General features: G+C 23.5%; 2 protein-coding genes across 2 annotated transcripts; one reads left to right on the top strand and one right to left on the bottom strand.

Annotated features, from left to right (window-relative positions):
* The first annotated feature begins 10264 nt into the window (after positions 1–10264).
* On the top strand, positions 10265–17759 carry LOC126900404 (lactase/phlorizin hydrolase-like). The gene is made up of 13 exons (XM_050676091.1): positions 10265–10408; positions 12642–12729; positions 12806–12883; positions 12973–13268; positions 13328–13462; positions 13723–13845; positions 15411–15599; positions 16042–16140; positions 16216–16357; positions 16556–16698; positions 16770–16922; positions 17223–17323; positions 17486–17759. Exons 2-13 carry the CDS (start codon positions 12720–12722, stop codon positions 17613–17615), a joined length of 1599 nt encoding a protein of 532 aa, XP_050532048.1. The 5' UTR covers positions 10265–10408; positions 12642–12719; the 3' UTR covers positions 17616–17759.
* Positions 17760–20759: 3000 nt separating this feature from the next.
* LOC126900401 (myrosinase 1-like) lies at positions 20760–26802 on the bottom strand. The gene is made up of 11 exons (XM_050676086.1): positions 26547–26802; positions 25581–25876; positions 25371–25505; positions 24784–24906; positions 23591–23780; positions 22932–23029; positions 22723–22864; positions 22030–22181; positions 21825–21971; positions 21361–21461; positions 20760–21194 (listed from the first exon to the last, which is right to left on the bottom strand). Exons 1-11 carry the CDS (start codon positions 26710–26712, stop codon positions 21071–21073), a joined length of 1674 nt encoding a protein of 557 aa, XP_050532043.1. The 5' UTR covers positions 26713–26802; the 3' UTR covers positions 20760–21070.
* Positions 26803–27379: the final 577 nt, after the last annotated feature.

Consider the following 27379-nt stretch of genomic DNA (forward strand, 5'->3'; position numbering starts at 1 on the left):
CAACATAGTAAAAATTACTTATAATATATAATATTTAATCTTATAACAAATAAAATAACATACTGAAATAAGATAATCAATTAAGTTCGAGTATCTACATAAAATATGATTATTGAGTAAATTTATAAATAAAATAGTAATTGTCAAAATGCACTCATTGAAAGTTTGTACATGGTAAATATAGTATAATGATAATGTCAATCAAAGAGTGAAAAAATGAGTTCTAAATTTTTACACTGAAGTGCNTTGGTTATCGTACTCGTATACTTGTGCTTGTCATCAATATTATATATATATAAACAAATTTTTATTTTGTCTGACCAATACCATCCGCGTGTCATACGTCTTACGTATATATTCCTACCGCCGTTTATACCTCAAGTATAACGTTAGTCCGACCCGTCCGCCCACAACACACGGCTATACCTAGTGCATGATACGTTTACGTACTTAAATCGCATTACATATATATATATATATTCTAATTACTATTAAAAATATATATTCTAATTACTATTAAAAATATATATTAACACACTTTATTCTTATTTAGAGATATAGAACTCATTCATTCTGATTACAAAGGATGATTCCCGTATCGTCGTTTTTCGTCACTACCTCCACGTTCCGGGAGTGGGTAATTTACGCCCCTGCTGCGCTCCTTGGATGTGGTAGCCGTTTCTCAGACTCCCTCTCCAAGATCGAACCCTGATTTCCCGTTACCCGTTACAACCATGATATTGATAGTAACTACTATCATAACATGAAACTAAAAAGTAAAAAATAAATATAGTTTAAAAAAACTAAAAAAACACGCTTTTAAAGCACATCGAACTAAAAATTATTTTTAACTTTTTAGTTCGATGTGCTTTAAAAGCGTGTTTTTTTAATTTATAAAATAAGGTTGAAAATTATATGCAGAAAATCTTAGTCTTAAATAGCTAGTTTGAAACTAGTACATTATCATAAAATAAAAATATTAAATAATTATGAAAGAACATTCATAATCTTAGTAATTTCACGAAAACTTATTAGTTCAAGAACACATAAATTTAAACAAAACACAAATATATATTGACATGGTTAAAATTCTGATATCACCAGATGCGTATTAAAATTACTTATTAAAACATTTACCTATTTATTTTTAATTCAAATAAATTTTTGATAGATAATTTTTTTTTTTTAATAGTCTCTGGTAATTGTTTTGAGAGGTTTTATAACATATATAAATACTTTAAAAATCAAATTTCATATTTCTAATATGAAAGTTATCATATTTTTAATTATTAATTATTAGGGCAAGGAATTATACGCATTTCAAAATTTTTTTCGAACCACTTCGAAAAGTTTGTGCAACTTTACTATAAGATTATATTGTATCGTAAAAATATTTTTCGTTTTATGGAGAGATAGTCCTCTCCGTTGTATGAATTGTAACAATTCATTAATAAGTTTTCAAGTCAATTTATAAAAATTTATACTGGCAGATATTGTGTTTAGAATAACTTAACAAAATTTGTTAATGAGAATAATTTCTAGTCCTACTAATTATATTACTAATGAATAATTTACTTTAACAAAGCATTTAAAGAAATGCTTTCTAAGAAGACATTAATAATTTAAAAGCAAGTTAAATATAAAGAATACATAAGTTCTTTACGGCGTTAAAGATATAAATTTAATAATAATACAATTAAAAATTTAATCACATATAAACTAATGCAGCTGTATCAATATATTTTTAAAAGTACTGATCAAGGCTAATCATTTATATCAATAAAACATGTTGCTTTATGAGCTGTAATAAGCTCTTCAAAATTTTGCTTTTAGCGCTTTATTATGTACCCAAAAGACCACAATATGAAAAATATGAAAAAAAACTTTTATTTTATGGAAAATTTTGCAATATTATTTTAATAATTTATAATAAACTACACTTTTTTCATTAAATTTAAATATATATAATTTTTTTAAATACATAAAAACTTTTTACTTGTATTTTGACTTAAGGGCAATAACCAAGTCTCAATCATAGTATACATAATTGTTTTTGATATTCAATCTATTTATCTAATTTGTATTTACTCGTATACTCAGGGCCGTATTTAAAGAAGGCTCGGAGGAAAGCAATAGCTCACCCAAAAATTCTTATGTGAATTACAAAAAAAATATTATTTTGAAATTGGTAGTTATAATTTATATGATATCTTATATTCTTCATTTTTATTTTAATATTATAGTTATTTAATATTATTATTATTGTTTTATTAAAAACCACATTAGAACTTTATATAATTGATTATTATTTTTCACTACTTAAACTAAATATTATACGATTTAATCTCAAAAATATATATCTTCAGATATTTTACATTTAAATTGTCTATTTTTCAATTTTATTATATCTTTAAAGATGCAACGCAGTTTGAAAAAAAAAATGGTAAAAAGTCAAAATATCAAAAGTTAAAACTTCCAAGGATTAAATGTACAATTTTAAAAATCCAAAACCAAAAATTTCAATAAATAAATAAGACAAAACTAAGTGCAAACAGATATTTTATCGGTTGTACGGCCAATGAAGTAAAACAATATTTAGGATATTTTGTCATTTCTATATCTATATCGGACACTAATATTAAACGATAATATGTAACGATTAGTACAAAGTTAAATTACTGTAGATAAATATTTTTATGTATATTATATTACAAGGCCGTAGCTGGAACAAATTTTCGGGGGGGGTTTTAACCAAATTATATGTTTTTAAATAATTAAAAAAAAATACTAATACATAACATAAACAAAAAAAAATTGTCTTACTATTAAGTTAGGTTATACAACAAGATATACTTTATGTTACGACCTACCTTTGTCATTATTTTACAAAATTTACCTTTTGAAGTATACTAAAGTTAAAATACAATACAATACAAAATTTTATGAGTCATTTTTCAGTTTAAATTTTAAAATAATACATTTTTATAGCACAAAGTCTATCAGTCTTNCCTCGTGGTTTTCAGTCAGTTGTGCAGTGTCAGATTTATAAAATTATTATAATATCTAATAAAGGTTCGAAAAAGTTATGTTTCAAAGGATATATGCACTAAAAAAATAATATTGGACAAACACATATTAGCTGGCGCTGTACAAAATAAACAGATTTACGCAATTTGTAAATTTTTTATGAAAATTATTTTGCATTTGATTCATTTTATTTTAGGTATGCCCAAAACATATGTGTTTATTTTAATTATTTCCAATAATTTCGTCATGTTTAAAAATATTTCCATAAAAGGTTGGCAAACATTAGTAAATTATTTTAAATCCAAGAAGATCATCTTGCTCCGCTTTTCCCTAATATACACTACATGTAGACGTATTATAGTTACACAGATTCTATTATAATTATATTTATAATCAAATAGAATTTTAGACCTTTTTAGATCAAATTATAATCAATTATTATTATTTGAAGAATTTCTAATTTGTATTTAATAAATAAAATTTTCTTGAAAGTTATATTGTTAAAAAAAACCTAATAAGTAAATTTATTAAAATATTTCTAAAAAAAATAATTTGTCTTCATGTATATAAAATAGTAAAAAATTCTAAAATTAATATCCAAATTTAAAATTAAATTGAGTGAAACTTAAACTATATTTATTATTTCAGTTTTAGTGCTAAGAAATGTATTTCTTCACAATATCTTTCTACACAATCACTTTTCACAAAAATAAATAAATTGAGTTTCATTTGTTTTTCAGTAACAATTTAAAATACCATTTAGTAGAAAATAAATCCATGTTAGAGACAGATTCTAGGAGTCAATTTATAAGAGGAAAATTGAAAATATTAAAAGTCTGATAGTTAGTGCTTCAAAATATATTGACTAGTAGTAATAGATGAAATAATTAATGTTAATATATAAAGAATAAAATAAGTGTCATACTTATAGCTATTTCTTATGAATGAATTACTTAGGTTATCTTATGCATAGTTTTTTATCAGATTTATTACAATTGATCAGTATACTGGTTAAAAAATTCAATATACGCATAACGAGCAAACTGTATTTCTGACGTTCCCTACGTCAACGAAGGAAAAATGGCGGAAAAAATTCCCAACCAAATTTTTTTTTTTTTAAAGTTGAATTAAGATATGCATAATGACATACTAAAAGTCCTCATCGATTGGACTTGAGATTTTTTTTTTACAGCCTCGCAAAAGTTAAAAAATATGAGATTTTTTAATTTTCTCAAAAAATATTTAACTTACAAAAAAAAGTTTCGTACAAAAGTTGATTAAAAGACAATTTTAATATGTCATTATGCATATTTTAATTAAACTTTAAAAAAAAAAAAATTTGGTTGGGAATTTTTTCCGCCATTCGCCAAAATTTCTCCTTCGTTGACTGGCCTATAAATAGAAGATAACTATGTCCGCCGAATCCTGTACTCAGTGTAAATACTGTATATCCACAATGTTTATAAAATTGTGTGTGGGTGTGTGCGTGCGGTTGGGGTCAAGGTTGGACTACTAGTCCTTTAGTCGATCTTAACAACAAGCGTGCTGGCTAGTTTTTGGACTTATCCCTCCTTTAGTAGGTATAGTGTAAAAGTGGAGTCGTGCTAATGGCTAACGAGGAGCCACTCTTCAGTCTGCTACTTCTAAGCTAGACCGTGCTGAAGGGTCTAAAAACTACCCCTTTAATGGTTCACTAATTGGAGGGATTGGAGCTGACCAGTCAACCCAACGGGAAGATTCGAGAAGAGCTAAAACGATGAACTTAACGTTAAATAGTACTAATTAATTTGTGTACTGTTTTTGTGTCTACGTGACGATACTACCGACGTACGACATAAATTGGCGCCCAACTCGACACGACTCCTCAAAATTGTTTTTTCTTTTTTTGTGGTATCGAAATTCGTGTGCGCGTTTTATTTCGCGTCAATAAGAAGATCTGTCGATCTCTGCAGTACAAAGATTACCTGAAACCAAAAACCGGAGAACTCAAAGGTTACTGCAAAATAGATAAATAAATATTATAAATATATAATTTTTTTTTAGATATTAAATTTTTTAATTTAATAAACTCCCCAGAGAGAGGTATAAATTGTGTCTGCGTGAATAATTTCTTAACTTTCTCTTATGTTTAAAAAAGTATAAGTAAAATTGAAGACATAGAGGAGAAGTTAAAAAAAAATTTTGGGGATAATACTAATTCAGAATTAGATACATTTGCTTTTAACATAATATTTTCTGATCAGGAACTCATTAATATTTTACACAACGGAATATAAGAATTGACTGATTTATTTAATGAACTGACCATAAAAAACCACTTACGCATTTTTAAAAGATCAAAGTTTTAATTTTATTTAATTACTATTTTATAATTATTCAACATTTTTTTTTTTATTGTTAACTTAACAATTAATATCTATATTTATTTAATAATAATAGTAAAAAAGTTTAATAGTTTATAAAATTATGTATAGATAGTCAAAAATAAAAAAATATTTAAATTGTAGCTATACTAAAACATAAATTTCCATTATTGGAAATTAATGTTTTAGTATATCTACAATGAAGACCGTAAAAGAGGCGTATGGATGTTATTGAATGTAATATGAGAACAGCTAATGTGTGCGTAGATGATGTGGGAGATCGTGTCAGGTGAAAGTTGAAATAAAATTGGCCGACTCAAAGGAGCTTGAATAAAGGCCAGATAAAAAAAAAAGACTAAAAAACAAAATTAAGGAACGAACTAATTTTTTTTTTTATTTCATTTTTAACATTTATGGGTAAAGTAAAACACATTTTATAATATTTTTGAAAATACATTAAAATACATTTTTGTATATGATTTGGTTAAAAGTCAAAGTTATGTACTTAAAAGAGTCACTTAATTTTTTTGTTTTGAATTAACTAAATTATTATCAATATTTAATATTAATAAATTGTAATCTAATTTAGATGAATAATGACGAAACTTTTATGAACGATAATATAAAATTTAGTAATATTTTTTTGTATAATATAGTATAATAAGTGCCTCAACTTCGATGAATTTTAAATTGCTAAGGTTATTATTACTTTACAAGAATTTATTTGTTTTGAACAAGATTTTTTTTTTTTTTGAAATACGCATTAATCATAAAATCAATGAACTTTATTATATCTAGAATGTCAAATTAAATTTCATCAATCTCAACAAAGATTTTAGTAGTTAAAACTATGCTGCCTAAATTTAATATAAAAATAAATAAGTCTCTTTTTTAACTATGAACAATTGTGTACACACGAAATCATAACAGATGTTATTCCACAGTATAGGATTGAAAAAAATAATTTTGAATTATTAAAAAAGTATTGAGCAAATAAAAAAATAATAAATCACAAATAATAATACAATTCTTATAACATAAATTATAACTAAAAATGTTTTGACGCTTTCATATCATCTATTTCAGTATTTTTAAATAGATTTTATGATTTTTAATTACTATATAATAAGATATCTAAGACCGAGTTAACACAGTTTAAACAACTTTCAAACTACGGTACTAGACAAAAGTTTGAGAAACATACTATCAAAATGAAATTCTTTTTACTATTTTTGACTTTCTTAATTTTTGTTTCCGTAACTTATTCATCAAACAACACTACAAACATGCCTTCAAGTCAAAAGTGAGTAAACCTAGTTATTATAATATTTTAATGTTGTATTATAAAATTGATGTATAAAACATATTATTATTATATTATTATCCTTTTATACAAAAAGAGGAAGCAATACGCAAGAACCATCGAATAAAGAACCACCGAAGCAAGCAACAGAAAAAAAATCATCTTCTGGTAAATAAAATTCAAATTTGTGTATAATAAACTATAATCTAATACCCAAAAAAAATTAGATCCAAGTTATATGATGGTACATATCATGATCGGATCCAGCTTGGGTTACCTCACGTTAACGCAAGCTGGTCATTCAATATATTTATATATATATTTATATTATTATATGATATATAATAATATATTTTTTTTTAAGCCAACTTAAAAAATTACTATTTAGTATTTTGAAATTATAATTCATAAATCCTAAGGAAATATCGTATAATTTTTGACAAAAAGTACTCGTATCGTATAATTGTATTAAAAAAATTGTGTTATGCAAAAATTGTTAATCATATTCTTAAATTAACATTTACAATATTTTTATGTTTACGTATAATTTTATTTCAATAAACATTTATAGTCATTGTTTTGAAATCAGATTCGAGTTAAAAAATACTGATTTTTATTTCAGTTTTTATAACAAAATAATAGTTCATTTTTACTAATTTTAATAGTTATACGAATATATATTGATAAATAGTAATAAAAATATTATATTTGAGTACAATTTTTCAAAACTATGTCAAAATTATACTATTTGTGTGTAAGATTACAATGAATATTAAACAAAAAATTAATAATTTCAATTGACTTTCAGAGAAAAAAGGCAAATATAATATTGGTTGGGATAATGATGCTATTAGACAAATACCAACTTCTCATTATTATAGTTAATCATGTTATATTGTTAAAATTAGTTTTTTGGATATTTAAATAAAAATTTTCATTTTATTTAAAAATGTTTGTATATTTAATTCAATTATTGACATTGTATTTAACATTGTTAATTACATGAAAACTAAATATCGTCATAAAATTTAATTAATTAGTGTATTAATGTGTTTTTTTTAGAAATTTACGTTTTCAATAATTTTAATTTAGAATATTTAGTTTCAAAAAATAATAACGACCAAAATAGTTATTAAATACGTTTAACATCGATTTAAAAAAGTATTTTCATTAGTACAACGTGTTGCTTGAGATATTTGGAAGGTATATAAAAGGGTTAACTGGTAAACCGATTTGCCAAGAAACCAATAATTGTCAATAACTGTATTGCATTAATAAATAGCCCGGTAGTGAATACCAGTGTGCAATTTAACACTGTAACAGTTTAATAGTTAATACCTAAGTATACTCAAAAAATCAAAACTTTTAATTATTATATCAAATAAAAAAACAAATTTTTATAAAAACGGTAGCGCAATGGAGTCCCAGCACAGTGTGGATGTGGGACACAGTTGGGACAAATATAAATATTATTTGACAGTGATTAAAATCACTATCATAAGAAACGCTTCGATGTAAATATGTAGATAGTGTTTAATTTTAATAAATTAGTGGATTATACTAAAAGTAAAATGAATTCCTATTTCCTTTATTATTCCTGATTATTAGTTCTTTAATTTAAAAGTATAAAATATGAATAAATATTTATTTTGACAATTGACTATAATATGAGTTGATATTTAATAATTTAGTATTGTAATTTATTCGGAGAATTTATAAAAAATTATAAAGCAGTTATTATTTTTACGGCAAACGTGTATAAAAATTATATGGATTGATACAAAGTTTTTCAGAAAATAATTTGTTGTTAATTATGAATAAATAGTTTACAAGGAATTTTCATAAGAGTCAAAAATATACTTTACTTGAGTAGTTTTTCGCGCATATTTCAAATCTAAAATTTGATTTTATACATCACCACTAATATTAGATATTATTACTAATTAGTTAAAATCGAGTATAAACATATAAAATAATTTAGGTTAAACTGAAATTCAACAATACAACAGCGGACGAAATCATAGGTGTAAATTAGGCACAGTATATTTTTGAATATAAGGATATAGTTTATATGGAATGGCGGAATATAGTTCTGAATATTTCAATTGTAACATCTATTTAAACACCAACAGTTACATAGAAATGATTACTAATGAAATAGAAATCATTACTCTATATGAAGTTTAATTTTATTATGAAAATGTAAATTAAAAAGTATCTCGTGAGAAGTAAATTGAAATTTTAGAGATAAAGACATGCGCAGGTCTGACCGGCGCCAGGCACTCAAGCTTTTACCATATTTTATCAACTGAGGTCATATGTTGTCTAACAAAACGTTATTTCTCTGTTGTAATTTGTAATTATTGAGACATTATATTGAGGCTATGAAACAAAATTTCCTCAAATGTTATAATTTTAAATTAGAGAAAAATAATACTTCTATTCTTTAAAAAAAATTATAGCTCTTATACAATACATAAACGCCAAAAGTATAAAAGCTATATATTAAATGAGTAATTCACACAGTTATAAAAATCTAATGAGTACCTTTAAATTTAATTTAAAACATAAGTAATTACAAAGTACTTTATATATGGGAAGCAAGGGACATATTTAAAAATAAAAATAATGTAATGGCTGGGATTTCGGTTCACCATAAAATAACATTATTAAAATTTGTCTAAACTGTCAAAATGACGCCAAAATCGAAAACACGAGACCATCACAAATGAGTATAATAAACGAGTTTTTTTCGATATAACGAATGTGAAATATGTTTTGCAATAATTTGCAAATGTTTTACTTTGTAATCATTTTCTGACGTTATTGAATTTTAAGCTTAAAATAAATCTCGATAGAAAATTCAAAATCTTCCAAAGATGAAGGATGAAGTCCAAGATGAAAAGAGGTGTCTCTCGGATGTGAGACACCATTGTGTTTATCAAATAATCTGTTGGTTTATACCATATAGGATATTCGGCTGTTATTATTAATTAACAAAAATGTATAGATATATTTTCACTTTTTTTTTTACCGAATTTTATTATGTAGAAACTCATTCAACTGCTTCGGTGGGTTTTTAAAAATTATAAAGTTATTTTAAAATACATGATTATTAGAACTTAATATTTTAACAATTTTTTTTTAATATTAAAATAATTATATGTAAAAATTTCAATATTGCTACTTAGTGTCCAAAACTCCTATGTGTAAAAAATGAAAGATGATGATTAAATAGCATATGTTTTCACATAGAAGGCTTTTCACGCCATACACAGAGATATGAGAAATCATAAAAAAGTTAAATAGGTTGTGTCTTTACCAAAATTCACTGTCCTGAAAATAGAGTTGAATTACTACGTGAATAGAATTACTGCTAACTGGTAATACCTTCTAATACTACAATAGTATGATATAAAAATATATTTTTACTTATTTTTTTCCAGTAGAGTTAAGTATAGATTTTGTAAGTAGTGTAAGAAAAATATAATTTGATTTTATTATCACGGCTATCATTTATATGAGACAAAAAAAAAATTAGCGATAACTAAACAATACTTAGAAGTAATTTTTATTCAATTTGAAAGACACAAATAATTTTTGTAGAGTTGGTTATCCAATCCAAATATAAAATCTATTCATTTCTATTTAGCATTTCAACGGAGAACCACTGGCTGTACTAAAAAAGTGATCATTTTTTAATAATCAAGTTTTGGTAAAGTAAATTAAAATATTTAATCATTAATATATTTGTTATTTGTTTATTCATAAATGAAATTGTATTATTGTTTAATATTATAAACAATATAGATTTATAAATATCATTAAACAGTATAATTGAGAAAGATTCATACACTTCTAAACATTTTTTTCTCAGATATATTATAAACTTGAATTAAATTAAATAAATTTCTAATTTCAAAAATACAAAAGATAATAATTTGATAAAAAGTTTTTCTTATTTAAATAATCATTTTTATTTTATAATTTTTTTTTTTTTAAACTCTTCTATTATAATTGATTTTATATATTTTTTGCACTCAAACATAATTTACAAAAGTTTCTTAACTCTGAAAATAAAATATAAGGTTTTTATTTAGAATTTACCAAGATCATTCAAAATACTCTTCATCATTATTATAAGTTAAACTATTAAAGAAATAAGAATTTTAGTTTAATATATGGAATCTAAAAAAATAGCTGAAAAGTAATATTCCAATAAAATGCATGATTTATGTTAAATAAATGTGCTTGTGATTAAATAATTTTTGATTTCATATAAGAATCAATTTTAACACAATAACATTTTTAATCAACTATTTTTTTTTATAATATATTTTATATTTGATTTAAATATTTACAAATATTTATGCATTATATAAAATAAGTAGTTTTTTTACATTCTTAAATTAATTACAAGATTATTTTGATAAAGAGACCTAGACCCTCATTTAACTTCAATATCCAAAAATGCGCACGATTTTGTGAGATAACGTTTAGCTTTAATTTTAGTGATTTTAATTAGTTAACTAGAAACGTAATGAGTTAAAAAATATGTTTACTCGACCAGTTGATTTTGACTATAAACTAAAACAATTTGTATTGTATCAATATTTAATTCATGAATAATTATCCCAACATATTTTTTGATTAGAAATATTTGATAAGTCTCTAATTTGATAAATATATTTAAATTTTATATGCTTTAAATAAAGACCACTTGGACAATAATGATACAAATGTATTTAGGGTCTATTTTACATACTATACATAATAAATAACATATTTTAAACATAACAATAAATATATGAAAAATGAATTATTATAAGTATCAAATATGATTTCAATTATTAAATTATTTTTATTTTTTATTTGAGGCGATCATTTATCATAGAATAATTTTAACTATTCCATAATTTTTTTGTCGGTTTTTTAAGCCAATAAAGGAACACTTCATTTATTTTTCATTCACGTATTATACATTATTTCAATTTCTCGTTTTTATTAAATATATACGGCAATTACATAGTCAATCAACATTATTAAAAAATTTTATGAACCTTTTTATGACAGATTGAAATCCAAAAGATTGTCACGATGTCTAAAAACATTGGATTTTTTTATTAACAACGCACTTGTTTGTAAACTAATAAATCTTAGAAAAATTGTATAAATTATCGCAAACATATGATCAATATGTGGTCTTACATCCGTAATTATTATTTTTATTATTAAATTTCATTAAAATAATATTTTTTGAGAAGTTCGGACTTTATTTATTTTTACACCAATAGTATATAAATTTTAGATAAGCTTAAGTTAATTTACGGCGCTAAATTAAATTAATAGATAGAAAATATTTAATTTTTTTGGTGAATGTTACGGATTTTAAAGGTTTTCTAACATAATATTCTAAAAGTTCTTTAAAAGACCTTGAAAATGAGGCTCTCAAAAGCTAGGTAAATTAACTCCCCTTTTTTCAAATCTTTATAATTAAATAATATTAACTTTTTTAAGCCAACTAAAATATTATTAACAATTTTATTAGTTTGTTATTATTATCATTTTTAATAATAGTAGTTGTATTAAAAATGTTAATACTTTTGAAAGAAAGTGATTTGAAAAAAAGTGAAGTTAATTGACTTGGCTTTTGAGCGCTTCATTTTCAAGGTCTTCTAAAGGACTTTTAACTTATTATGTAAGAATATCTTTAAAAAAATAGCCGTAAAATTCACAAAAAAATGAAATATTGTTTAACCTATTCATTAATTAAGCACTGCAAATTAACCTAAGCTTATCTAAAATTTGTAAACTATTGGTGTGGAAATAAATGAAGTTATCTAAAATATTTTACTGGTATAAATTGATTCAAGCAAAATTTTCTTTTTTAATTACGTAATTATAATCAGTTAATGAATTTGGTAATATTATAAAGGAATATTTTGCAGTTACATCAAAAGCTTTGTAAGAACAACTCTTCGAACAATTAAGTTTTATAATTTACTACCAGTCTTTTCATTTTCAACATGTCTTCAGGTAAATAAATTAGATTAAATTTGTTTTATAAATCAACTTAATGTTTCTTTGTAAAAAATTAATAATAAAATTTCAGATAATAAATTTCCCGAAAACTTTTTATTTGGCGCTTCTTCTAGTGCATATCAAATCGAAGGTGCATGGAATGAAGACGGTAATTTGATTATTTAATATATTTTTTAGTATATTTATAACACAGGGTTTAAAAAATGAAAAATTCAACCATTTTGATTTTTTTTTTAGGAAAAAGCAAAAGCATTTGGGACTACATTTACCATAATGAACTCAGCGATTTTAAGAATAATAAGCATAAGTATTTTGCTATTCGTCCTAGATCTCAAATGCAACATCATAATTTGATTAAAAATCCAGACGTTAAATTAGTCGGTTTTCACAATCATCATTTAATTTTTGATGATATGACCGTCGATAAACATTTTACTTCAGGAGTAGAAGATGACGGTTTAACATCAGGCGATGTTACATGTGATTCTTACCATAAATTTGAGGAAGACATTAAACTATTAAAAGATCTGGGTGTATGTTCAAATGTTATGTGATGTAATAAAATTTCATTAATTTTATATAAAATTTATAGGCTCAAGTTTATCGTTTTTCGATAAGTTGGACTAGAGTTTTACCGAAAGGTCATGATTTTGTCACTAATCCAGCTGGTATTGAGTATTACCATAAAGTAATAGATTTGCTACTTGAGAATGATATTACACCAGTGGTATGTATAATTAATTTATAATTATTTTTTTTTAGTTAGAAAGTATTACTTTTAACATTTTAGTGTTTTTTTTTAGTATTTTGTTTTTATTTAAAAATGTATACATCATACACATTTACATGTATGGTATTATTATTCTAATTAAAAAAAAATATTACACAATTTTCTTTATTAATAAAATAATTATAATATATAAATAATTTATAACATTATAATATTTAGTAATTAACTACAATTAATTGTATGAAATAATTTTTTAGGTTACTATTTATCATTGGGATCTTCCACAATCAATTCAAAAACTTGGTGGATGGTCAAATAATAATATTTTGAGATATTTTGTAAACTATGCAAATTTCTTATTTAAGACATATGGAGATAAAGTAAATTTATTTTAAGTAATTTTTAGCTTCGATGCGAATCTGAGAAGGTATTAATTTTACTATGTTTTTTTTTAATATTATTTATTTAATTAATTTTTTTTTTTGTGTCTTACTACTTTTTCTCAGCTCTCACCGAACCGTTTTCTTTCAACGATACGTTAAAAGATCACAAATCGTATATAGTCAAAGACATTACCCTCAAAAATTGAAAAAAATTCCCATGTTCCCCGTAAATGGGGGAAATATCCAAAAAAATCACAATTTTAAAAATTGCTAATTTTCTACATTTTTTCAATTTTTTTACTTAAAACTGCTATAACATTCTCAAAAATGATCAAATCAATATTATTATTTTTTAAATAGATACGTGGGGTACTTGCTTATCATTTTGTATAATTTTTTTATAAATTTTTTCCTTTATCTGCCCACAAGGGGGAATCAAAATGACAATTTTTGACAAAAAATTAACTTTATTAACTTAACTTTTGAAAATATTCCGGTTATACTGAAACTTTTATATACATCTTAAATTAAAGCTAATGTAATATACTTTAAAATAGAAAAAAAATTCGGACTTTATTTTGTCTTCATGGTGAAAATGACTACAGTGTTCTTTTTTTAAATTATTTAAAATTCTCGATTTTACATTTTACATTTTTAACTTTATAATACTATAACATTTTTAAAAATGTATGGATCATTGCAATTATTATGATAACTACTATTAATATACTTATTTTATGCGACATACTTCTTGTTAAAATCGGGCCTTTTCCCTTGATACAAGGGGGATTCAAAACTTAAAAATGCATATAGAGAGTAGAACTTTTTTAACTTAATTTTTGAAAGTGTTATGGAAAATTTTGACACTTTTATATATATCTTAAATTAAAGCTTCTGTAATATTCTTTATTATGGAAAACAAAAATGTCGGACTTGTTTTGTTGTTATAGTGAAAACTGACATCAATGTTAATAAAAAAATATGATTTTTGTAAAAAATTATAATGCTAAATTGTTAAATATCAATTTCATACTACATTTAATTGCTATAATAAATATTTATTCATATATTACACTTATAAATCATAAAACTTGTAATCGGTAAATAAATTAGGAAATAGGAAATCATGTTGCTTTTGGAATAATCCACCAATTTTTTAAAATTAAATACATTCTACAGATTTACATCGAAGCGTTTTTTATGATAGTGACTTTAATCACTGTTAAATAGCATTTATATTTGTCCCAACTGTGTCCCACGTCCACACTGTGGTGGAACTTAATCACTGTCAGATTAAATCTATACTGGACCTAACTATGCCGCGACCCCACTGTGCTGGGTTTTTTTTTGTTAAATATATAATTATGTATTTAAAGTGACCAACCTGAAAAATACTTCTTTTTTTGTATTTAAAATAATGATAATTAAAATTAAGTGTACACCGTCAATATTGTCAGAAATACTCTTTAAAAAGTAATCTCATTTTATATATAGAAGCTTGAATTATGTAGCTAATATACTTGTATTTTACACTACAACTAATAATTTTACTGGTCTATTAGGTTAAATATTGGACAACAATAAACGAACCAAAAATGGTATCCGAAGGCTATGGTGGTCTATATAGTTTTGCTCCGCGTATGGGTAAAAATTATAGTGGATTAGGAGACTATATGGCTATTCATAATCTTCTATTAGCTCATGCAAAAGCTTACAGACTGTATGAAAAAAACTACAAACCTACACAACAAGGTACAATTTTTATTATTATTTTTTATGTATTGTAAAATAAATAAAAAAATAGTTTTTTTAATAAATCATAATTACTTTTAATATAACTGTAAGTAAATATATAATTAGAACATAAAATGGTTAAAGTAACGCAGGTGGGAATGGCTTCATATTGATATCTTAGGGCTGAATTGTGTTACTAGTATTATTGATTTTTAATACAATTAAGTGACTTAAATTTGATCTTTCCCAAATATATGTATAATATTGCACAAAAATTAGACAATTTTATTTAATTTTATTACGCTTACGTAAATATCGTTTAAAATAATGCTGGTTACTTAATCTATAAGATGTTTTTCTTTTATTATCTTAATATTTTTATAAAAACTTAATCAATTTATTAGTATGATATTGGTATCGGTTATCACACAATCACGTACTAGATCTAATTTTTTTTAGGGTCAAATTTGTATTTCCTTAGATACATTATGGGCTTTTCCATATGACCCAAACAACGAAGATGATAAAAAATCTGCCGAAATATTTTATGAATATAATGTAATAATTTAAAATTATAAACACAACTAACATTTTGTAATTTTGTAAATATTTATTTATTTTAATATTTTTTAGGTTGGATTATTTATTGAGCCGCTAGTTACTGGTAAATTTCCAGACGCTTATTTGAACTCGGTTATAGATACCAACAATCAGAGGGGAATTAATGTTTGGCGAATGATACAATTCACTGAAGAAGAAAAAAAATTATTGATAGGTATATTTTATGATAATGTGATCATTATGGTATTACATGTTTATACTGCTACTTTCAATAAACCTAAATTATATTTATATAACAGCAATTTTTTTTGAACTATTTTTAAAAATTGTACAAATTGAAATTACTATTTCATAATTTTAGGCCGTCAATTCTATTTAAATATAACAAATTTTATAATATTTTTGTTTTTAGGGTCTTATGATTTTTTATCAGTCAATTATTATTTTTCGATGTCTGTTTCTGCATTACCTGCAGATCAAATCATTGATCCTACTATTGATCTTAAAACAGTTGATCAAAGAACTGTTATACGTGCTTTAGCGGACGAACAAAATGTAAATTTCTTAATTAAACATATATTTATTAAGTTTGAATTATTGTTACCCTTTTTTTTTTGTTGATTCAGACTATAATGGGCTATAGAAATATAATGAATTGGCTAAATAAAAAAATGGGGCAAATTTCACATATCAGAAAACCGAAATTTTTCATATCTGAAAACGGATTAGCTGATGATGTTAATGATCCGACATACAAAGAAAAATTAAATTATCACTATGTAAGTATATAAAATGTAGATCATTTATAACACAAAGTAATTAATTTCATATATGGAGTGTTCGGTAAGTAAGGAAACAAATTTCTATTGTTCTAATTGTTTGTAATAATTGACCTGTTTCCTTCAATTCCTGTGTATAATAACTATATCCACACATTGGTGCAATGTAACATTTTATTAATGTATTTTTACTAAACTAATAATGGTAAATTACTTCTATACACATAGATCTTTTAACTGAACATTTGTATTTAATATTGAAATATTTACAACTTTATAACGATTTATTAATTTTTTTAGAATATAATAAAAGAAACCAAAAATTTGATAGACAGTGGTATTGACATTTTTGGATATTGCGCTTGGTCATTGATGGATTCCTATGAATGGGTTGAAAAAAGGTAAGTAGATTAAAATAAAAAATATACTCTTGTTAATTTGTACAACCCAATTTTATGTTTGTAATATACTTGATAAAAAATTATATATTTATTATTAATGTATTACCTTAAAAATTTCAGTTAGTTAGCTTCATAATATAATTAGTATCTTAATATTTTCAGCCCAAAGTTTGGAATTTATAAAGTCGACTTTAAAGATCCTAACAGACCTCGTACAGCAAAACCACAAGTTTTTGAATTTTTCCACGATTTATACAAAAATAAGGCGTTGAAAGATACTAAACCAAACTAAACACTTGTTTCTTATTGAATTTTACAAAAACATATTTTCATTTTACTATAACTCTTATTTTTTTTCTTTCAAATGTTTTATTTTATACTTATATAAACCATTATTTTATAATAAAAAATATATCATTATTGAGTGTTGGCATATTTTATTTGTCACTTATATGTTAATTATACAATATACTTATTAAACAAAAAATTGAATTTTTTTATTAACTTTTATTATTTTTATACAATAGAAAACTAATAACATTGATTGTTTGTATAGTTAAAATCAATCTAACTTATTTTTGTCATTTAAATGCAAATTTGAAATTATTGTTGGTATGTGTAAAAAAAGGACGTTATGCCATTTTGAAAAAAATTATGTTTCTATATCATCAGTAAGGCGTATTTATAATTCGATATGAAATTTAGACGACGAATCTGAATTATTAGATTGCTTGATAAATTGACGTAAATAAAGTATAAATCAGATTTCTAAACATATTCATCAAATCATTTGTAAACTTTTTACATAGATAATTAATAGTTAATTATACAATTTTCATACGTAAAATCTAAACATACCAACGTATTTATAAAAAATATATGAGATTGTTTTGTATGATTATTTTAGTAATTTCAAAATAAAACAATACTGGAAATTTATATAATAAAATCAGTATTTTGTTACGAATTTTCGAGATTTTTTATATGGTATTTACAAAAATTTGTTCACATTATATTAACTCAAACTGCGCTAAGTTAATATTTATTAATTCTTTCTAAAATTATCTTTTTGTAGGTTAAAGTTTTAAAACAATCTGTCAAAATAAAAAATTATACTTATGAGTCCCGGAGTGCCACAGAGTTCGTACTAAGTACCATTGTAATTTAATTTATTCATACATAATGATATCATTTTTAATTTCAATATACACAGTGGTGGCTCGTGGATTGGATGACGGAACGATCGCACCCCTACTAAAATTAATATAAAAAGAAAATTAATTTAGGAATAGGAGCACACGCGAGCAGTGTTTGGACGACCGACAGTGTCGTCCAAACATAATTTTGAAAAGTATATTATAAACGAGGCGCCCAATTGTGTGTGGGCGGGTGTGGTTAAGCTGCAATATTATGTACAGGTTTAATTTTCACAAGTTGTTGATATGTTGTAAATACATGAATTAACATTGTTTTTAAAGGTTACAATTTATCACTGGGATCTACCACAATCACTTCAACTTCTAGGTGGCTGGACAAATTCTAATATCATAAGATATTTTGTAAACTATGCAAATTTTGTATTTAAGACCTACGGAGATAAAGTAATTTTTTTATTAGATTAAATATAAATCTAGGTATTTCTAGAGACTAAGCTTAAAAATACAGATTTTCTTTTATATTTTAAATAATAATTTTTTAAATATCACGTACATTGACAAAATTGTTCGTAAATCTCTTTATGGAATTAAGATATGAACTGTAATTTAAAATGTAATATCAACTATTCACAAGTTGTTGATACAAGTTGTAAATAAAAACACTAAGTGTTATAACTGTACCAACAGTAGGGAACAATGGTAACACATTTTTTTTTTAATTACTTATAGATTATTTAATTGATTAAACCTTTTTGATAAATCAAATAGTAAAAATTTTGCTCATTAATGATAATATTATAACTAATTATTCTAATCATCACAGTTTTCAAGCGTATAGAGAGCTGTCAAATTTTGTAAGGTACAAGCTTTGTATGACCATAATTTAAAATTTGGTATTGAGTCTATGGTTCTTCGTTCTTACTTATAGATTACAATTCAGCACATATATATTATACATGAATCATCCTCTTCATCATCACTTTTATGAACTCAAGTCTTATTTTTGTATTTTATTTCTAGCTTTTGTATTTGTTTTCTTTTAATATTTTTTTATTTGTTGTTAGAATTTTTCCCTAGTTCAATTTTTCGGGTACATTATTTAGTATTGTAGATTTCCCTTTCTTTCAGCCACGTTATGTCATTTTTTAAGTAGTTGTGCTTGGGATAAGGTCTAACCATTTCAGAAGAAATCTTCCTAAATGGTTGCTATTCTACATTTTACATTATCATAATCACCTTTTGTTATCTAGTAAAAAAAACAAGATATCGTCCGATTTATAAGGAAATGCCATTTATTTCACAGCATTACAAATTATTATATTTTTCTCAAATTTTTATACTTGCCATGGAAATAAATATTGACCGAATACAATCGTATCCTGTTACAATTATACTCAGTCACCCTGCCCAGGGTTGGGGTACAAAGAGACAGTTACTCTTCCGTTAACTTTTTGCTTAATAAATTTTCATAATCATATTTTACTATAAAATTAAAAAAAAAATTTACTTTAATTAAACTTTAAAATGATATATCAATTAATGAAAATTATTGCTGCTTAGTCTTAGATTCCATTCAAAAATATTTTACAAAATAAAACAGATATACTATACAAATACAGTATTAATTTCATAGTAAAAAAAAACCGCATAATATGTGAACGTTCCATAAAACATTATTTTTTCTTATATAATTATTAATAAAACAAAAAATAATTATTTCAATAAAATTTAAGTTATAGTGTATTTGAATAATTAATAGTTCTACATTACAATAGTTAACTTAAACAAAATATGTATTTTAAGGAAAAAAACTCATAAAACAATAAACAATTTTATTCATAACAACCTAGTAATTTATTTATAATCATCAAAATTTATTTTTAATAATTGTACTGATAGTGTAGTTAACTAAAGAATTATCTCAAATATAAATGAAAATATTTAAGTTTTTAAATAAATAACAATAAACTACTTACTTAACTACTGAATCAGTCAATTAGTCTTATCAATTATTATTTAATAAAAATATTGATGTTCTTATCATTTTCGGCTATCTTGGTGAATTTTCCAATATTTATTATTTATTTTATTTTTTAATAAATACCAAAGTGATCTTATTACTAGATACATCATAAAAAAATTATTCTATGAAATATACTCTAAACGTATTTAACCTAATTTCTTAAATTTTTAAGATTTAAAAATTATTTTTAATCAATTATAAAATAATATAATTTATATTATTATTGCCTTTCTAAAGTGTAAAAAATACTGCGAAATAATCATAATATCAAAATATATTTATAATAAACACAAATTTATTTTTAAGAATGTCTTTAATTAATCAGTCATATTTTGTATACAATTATTCTGTAAAAAACATTGTAAATTTTGATATTAAAGTAAAATTCACAATAAAAAAACTTTTGTAAAAATTGTTGGTACAAATTAATTTAAAAAAAATGTCTTTGTATATTGGTCATGTATTGTTTACATTATTAAACAAAAAAAAATCTTGCATAATATTTAAAAGTAAAAAAGCTAGCCAAATTTGCTATTGTTAAAATTGTAGAATTTTCTCATTTTTTTCTTAAGGAATATCTGGTAAAGTCATATTGTGGAAGACGTGTTGAAAATATTTGACACAAGGTTTTTTTGTTCGAGGTCGTTTAGGATTGGTGAAATCCACATGATACATTCCAAACTTAGTAGTACTAAAAAAATAAAATAATAAATAATAATTGCCACTAAAATAAAATTTAAAAATTACTTTAAATAATAATTTAAATATTCTAATTATAAATATCGATTTTATAATAAAACAAAAAAACCATAAAATCTTTACTTTAATAAAATATTAATGATAGTTTTTAAGCTTACCTAGGACTAACCCATTCAAAAGAATCCATTAGTGACCAAACGCTATACCCAAAAATATCAATTCCCTCATCAATTAAATTTTTAGTTTCTTTAAGGATTTCCTAAACAATAAAAAAGTTAATTATAATTTAATAAAATGAAACACTAAAATATTAAATAATTTGTAATACAGAAATATTTTCTAGATTAATTTAAGGAAAACAATTTTTTTTTTATTTCAATTTAATTTAACATTGTATAAAAATTTTAATGAAGTACATTAATATAATCTTAGTTTAAATTATTATCTACGACACATTTTTAAACAAAAATTATTTTATTATAATTTTCAATAAATATATATATATATATATAAGTATAAATTGAAAACTAAATTAAACAAATAATAGTTTATGTTTATATTAATTGTCTAAATAGTCATCTTAATTTCGATGTAATAAAACAAATCCTCATATTATAATTACCTGATGATATTTAATTTTATGAATATTATTGTCGCTATCATCACCCAATCCATTTTCAGAAATAAAAAATCTTGGACGTTTCTTGAAAGGAATTTGTCCAAGTGTATCATTCAAATAATGCATTACATTTCTAAATCCCAATACAGTCTAAAAAATATTGTTAACTTAAAACAAGTTATTAAAAATAATAATTATTATATCTCACGTCGTCTAAATCTTCTTTTTCATCCCAACTAGGTGTAATAGCCCTTTGATCAATTGTTTTTAAATCATTACTGGGATCGAATATCTCTGCTTCTGTCATCGCAGTAACATTTAATGAATGATAATAGTTTACTGATATGAAATCAAAACTTCCTGAAAAAAATGTATCACAGAACATTTAGCATCCAAATGAACTGTTTAGTTATAAAAAATATAGATGTTATTGATTCAAAATTATTGCTAATTAATAAAAAAATTACTTTTTGTAAGTATAATATTTGAAAAATTATTTTATTTAATTATTATGAAGTAGGTTAACTTGAAATACCGTCTACGATATGTTTATAAACATTTTAGTCCTTGTTACGTCGTATCATAAATTTTCAAAATAAATAAATCATTGACTTTTTTATAGCAATGATATGGTTATTAAAAATGACATTATTTTGGTACAAGAAAATGAAAAATAAAATATGTACGTATTTTTAACATAAAATAGAAATACTAAAATTGATCTGAGAGTTAAGTATTTTTAGCCCATCTCCTAAATAGATTAAAATATAGTTAAAAATAAAAAGTAATGATCTATTGGCTAATGAAGGTGAATACCTATGTTGGTCACACTTATCTTAATATTTTATTATCATTTTTATAATAAAATGTGGTATGTAGTAAAAATAAACAATCAATTTACCAATTATTCGATCTTTTTCTTCTTGAGTAAACTGAATAATGCGCCAAACATTGATTCCTTTCTTTTTATTCGTATCTTTAATTGATTCAAAATACGCTTTTGGGATCTCACCAGTTGCTAAAGGTTCAACGAATAGTCCAACCTTGTTAAATAATATATAAATAAAGTTAGACAAATAATAAATCCAAAAAGCTTAATTCTATAATTACATAAGCATCTAATAATAGTTTAGCTGAATTTTGATCTTCTTCGCTACTTTCATTATTTGGGAATCCCCATAATGTATCTAAGCAAATGCAAATTGCACCTAAAATCAAAAAATTGTTAACATCAACTCAAATTCATAAAATAACAATTTTTTGATCATAAATTGAGAAAAGATTTATTTGAATCAAACATTTCACGAGCCAAGCGACTCATGCCATCTTTATCAGACGTCGCCCTACTATGAGGATTTGACTGACCAATACTACCGTGTGCAATACGCCACGGTACAAAATCCAGCAAGTGTCGTACGGCCGACGACGACCTGCTGCAAATGATACGTTGAGTCTTCTTCTCGTTGTCAAAGTGACATCGTCGAGGATGTAATTGCAATATATTTTATTAAATACAAATAATGTATATTTTTTTATAATTTGTTTTGACCTAATAAAATTATTTTCAATATAATCAAGTTTAAAAATAAATTTTAAGAATTTTTTTTTTTTTTACTGTATAACTGCAGGATATAAGCTAATAAAATAGATAATATGATTTTCGACTCATTTTAAAAAGGGATATATGAAGTTTTTTTTTGTTTGTTAAATACTTTTCCTTCGGTATAAATTAAAACTAAATTTAGTTGAAAGTATTAAAAATGTCTTACCATTTTGTTGTGTTTTATAATTATTTTCATACAGTCTATAGGCAGTAGCATGAGCTAGTAGCAGATTATGAATAACCATGTAATCTCCTATACCACTGTAAGCTTCACCTAAATGTGGAGCATGTGGAAATTTCCCTCCATAACCCTCAGATACCATCCTGGGTTCATTGATTGTTGTCCAATATTTAACCTATTATAAAATAACAAGTGTAAATCATAAATTTTAATCTAATATATATTAGATTTTTTTTTCATAGATGTGAAAATATTTTAAATAATACAATAATAAACTTTAAAATGTATTTATGAGTTCTTTTATCAGTTAAAAAGAAAACATAAAATATTTATTATAAATAGCTAAATGGACTGTAAAGTTTTATGATGCCTACAAACATGAAGAACAATTTGGTATAATCATTTTTCTCAAATGGTAATTTTTTATTTATTAAGAATTGATCACTTATGTCTAATTAAAATTAAAATATATTTAACATATTATTTAAAACTAAAAATTATAAAAAATATTTAACTCAAAAAACCTTACAAATTACTATTATATCGCGAATACTTATTTTGGGACTAGTGTTACCATAATCATCGCAAAACACATACTATTAACTATAGTATACAAACTTCATACTTATTAGCTATTTTTTTAATTTAATAAAATATCCAAAGTGGACCAATTCAGTTGGCCAGTTACCTTATTTAAACCAACCGTATCTTCTAAAATAATATTAGGTAATATGTACATGTCCAAGGACCCCATAACTACAATATATTAAATTCCTTCCTTATTTCAGAAATAATTAGTATAAAAAAAAACTAATGAGTTTTACTTTTTAAAAACTTGAAAAAACTAACAGTTTTCACTTAATTTAAAAAAAATCGGGTGATTATAACGTTATAACTTAGATTCACACAAATGTGACGCAATTTTGAACGAGCTATGAAAGTGATCCAAGTTAAGCAACTCTAATATTATTTTATTGAAAATTATTTGTTGATATTACATTTTAAATTACAGTTCATATCTTAATTCCATAAAGAGATTTACGAACAATTTTGTCAATGTACATAATATTTTAAAAATTATTATTTAAAATATAAAAGAAAATCTGTATTTTTAAGCTTAGTCTCTAAAAATACCTAGACTTATATTTAATCTAATAAAAAATAAATAAAAAATTTACTTTATCTCCGTAGGTCTTAAATACAAAATTTGCATAGTTTACAAAATATCTTATGATATTAGAATTTGTCCAGCCACCTAGAAGTTGAAGTGATTGTGGTAGATCCCAGTGATAAATTGTAACCTTTAAAAACAATGATAAAACAATGTTAATTCAAGTATATATAAAAAAAAGTTTACTATAATGTTAAATATTTTTATTATTATTGACGTTATCTATATTTCAATTTTTATAAAATTAAAATAAAATAATTATTGTCAAATTTTAAATTTTCTATCAATTTATTATTATGTTGTTTTTTATTAAAATACTATTTATATTATTTTAATCCACCAAATAATTTTTCAATTTGTTAAAAACCAAATTGTCGAAATTATTTGTTATTTAAATTTAAATACTATATAGATTTTAAATTAAGAAACTGTAGTCCGATTGTACTCATATTGCTAATGAATTCTATATATTTATTTTACAAATAAATAAATAGTAATATTTAGTTTTCACCGACTTTTTTTATTATTATCAATTATTAGTAAAAGAAAAAAACATTGTTTATGATTATTTGAAAGTTTTTCAAATATACATACCAATGGTTCGATATTGTTAGCGAGTAGTAAATCTATCAATTTATGGTAATAGTTAATACCCTCTGGGTTCAATTCATGATCGTGTCCTTGTGGTAAAATTCTTGGCCAACTCAATGAAAAACGATATACTTTTACCTGTAATTTTTTTTTGAAGTTAATACTAAAATTTAGTAAATTTATTTTATAATACTTTATAAAAATTAAACATACTCCTAGTTCTTTGAGTAATTTTATGTCTTCCTCATATTTATGATACGAATCGCATGCAATGTCTCCATTTAATAATACGTTGTCATCCTTAGCATGACTCGGTAAGAAAGTAATTGGATGAGGGGACAAATTTTTAAAAAATAAATTGTTTTTGTGCATACCAATAAACTTAATAGTTTTGCTTTTAAAAAACCGGATTGATTGCCTTAAATCTTTTTTTGAAATAGAAAATTCTGATCCATTTGTCAATTTATTGTTACCATGATATAATTCATCCCATATACTCATAGTTTTTCCTAAAATAAGAAATAAATTAGTTGTATTAAACAGCACATAAAACGAATATAATTTAGAAGTTTTTTATAATTCTTCCCTTTTGAAGCGATTTAATCTCTATCAGTACAATTTTATATTATGCATAGATACACAAATAAATAATATTAAAGGAATACTAATTATTATACTTATAAATATGTAAAATTATAGTACGGATAAGCTTTACACTTCCCATTAAGGAGTACCTAAATTATTTTTTTGTGATAATTTTTTTAACAATTAGTTATAATTATGTATAATTTATGGTTTATTATTTTATACTTAAATCATTATTTGTTTTATTGATTTATGATTAAATCAATAAGCGTTTAAAATATATTTACTCTAAAAATTTGTTAAAAAATGTTGGATTATGATTTTTCTTTTTTTTAATAGCGATGATCTTCTTCTTTGTTTTTTTAAATGTTAAAACTTCTATATTAATACAAATTTTAAGTAAAAAATAATAATGTGATGACGATTCTAAAATCTTTCAATTATTATTTAATGTATAATTTTACTTATAGCTTTATTACAATAAAAAAATTACATTAGTTTAAAAAAAACAAGAAATAAAAATTTTATATTTTTAAATAATAATTTAATAATGACATTGAAGTTATTTATAAAATAATTTAATTTTTAATTTACCGCCTTCATTCCAGCCACCTTCTATTTGATAAGCACTTGATGAAGCTCCAAATAAAAAGTTATCCGGGAACTTCACGACTGATGCAGAACATACATTGATCAATAATACGGCTAAAAAACAATGACTTAAACATTGATGAAAACGAAAATTCTTATTTGAAGACATTGTTTAGCTTAAAGCAAAAATATTACTCTAACGACTGATTTTAAGTCAAAAGTGTATTACTTTTGACTTAAAAATGGTTTGTAACGCGGCTTCTTCTCCCGTATTTATATCAATCCGATACAATAAATTGGGACTTTCTGAAAAAGATATCTTGATTATAATCATAACGAAATCCATGAGTTCAAAGGTTGGTTACTTTATCGATCATTGTATTACTAAAATATAAACCAATCAAATTTAGAATATCTGATAATTTTTTGGTCGATCTTTGTAACTACATTTTTGATACGTGGTCTTTTGTATTAAAAAATTAATACAAGAGACCACAAAATATAAAGTGTTATATCATTTATTTTTTGAAAAAAATGTGACCATATTTTATGAAATAAATATATATATTTATATAAATTCACACAAAACACAATGTTTACAAAAATAATCTGTCACTCGTATTGGCTACCCAACCTAATCCAATCTATATTTCAAAGTATTGTAGCAAAGACAAAAGTGCATAAACATTTTTATGTTTACTGAGGGGGGGAGGGTGAATAGTGAAAAAATATTTTCCCCCAAATACTTCGACCTGAACTTTTTTCAACATGAACACTTTGAACCAAGAGTTGGAACCTTTTAAAAAGAACCTTTAAAAAGTCTTTAAGACCGTTTC

This window comes from Daktulosphaira vitifoliae, unplaced genomic scaffold, assembly GCF_025091365.1.
Source record: "Daktulosphaira vitifoliae isolate Bord-2020 unplaced genomic scaffold, ASM2509136v1 Scaffold_3, whole genome shotgun sequence".
NCBI lineage: Eukaryota > Metazoa > Arthropoda > Insecta > Hemiptera > Phylloxeridae > Daktulosphaira > Daktulosphaira vitifoliae.

Excerpts from the sequence above, each read along its gene's own strand:
- LOC126900404 (XM_050676091.1), top strand. Across the intron at positions 16,141-16,215 it reads AAATATTTTATGAATATAAT|GTTGGATTATTTATTGAGCC; the intron begins GTAATAATTTAA and ends AATATTTTTTAG. Across the intron at positions 16,358-16,555 it reads AGAAAAAAAATTATTGATAG|GGTCTTATGATTTTTTATCA; the intron begins GTATATTTTATG and ends TTTTGTTTTTAG.
- LOC126900401 (XM_050676086.1), bottom strand. The coding sequence starts at position 26,712 with ATGTCTTCAAATAAGAATTTTCGTTTTCATCAATGTTTAAGTCATTGT. Across the intron at positions 23,781-24,783 it reads TTAAGACCTACGGAGATAAA|GTTAAATATTGGACAACAAT; the intron begins GTAAATTTTTTA and ends ATTTTATAATAG. Across the intron at positions 21,462-21,824 it reads ATAAAATTAAATATCATCAG|GAAATCCTTAAAGAAACTAA; the intron begins GTAATTATAATA and ends TTTATTGTTTAG.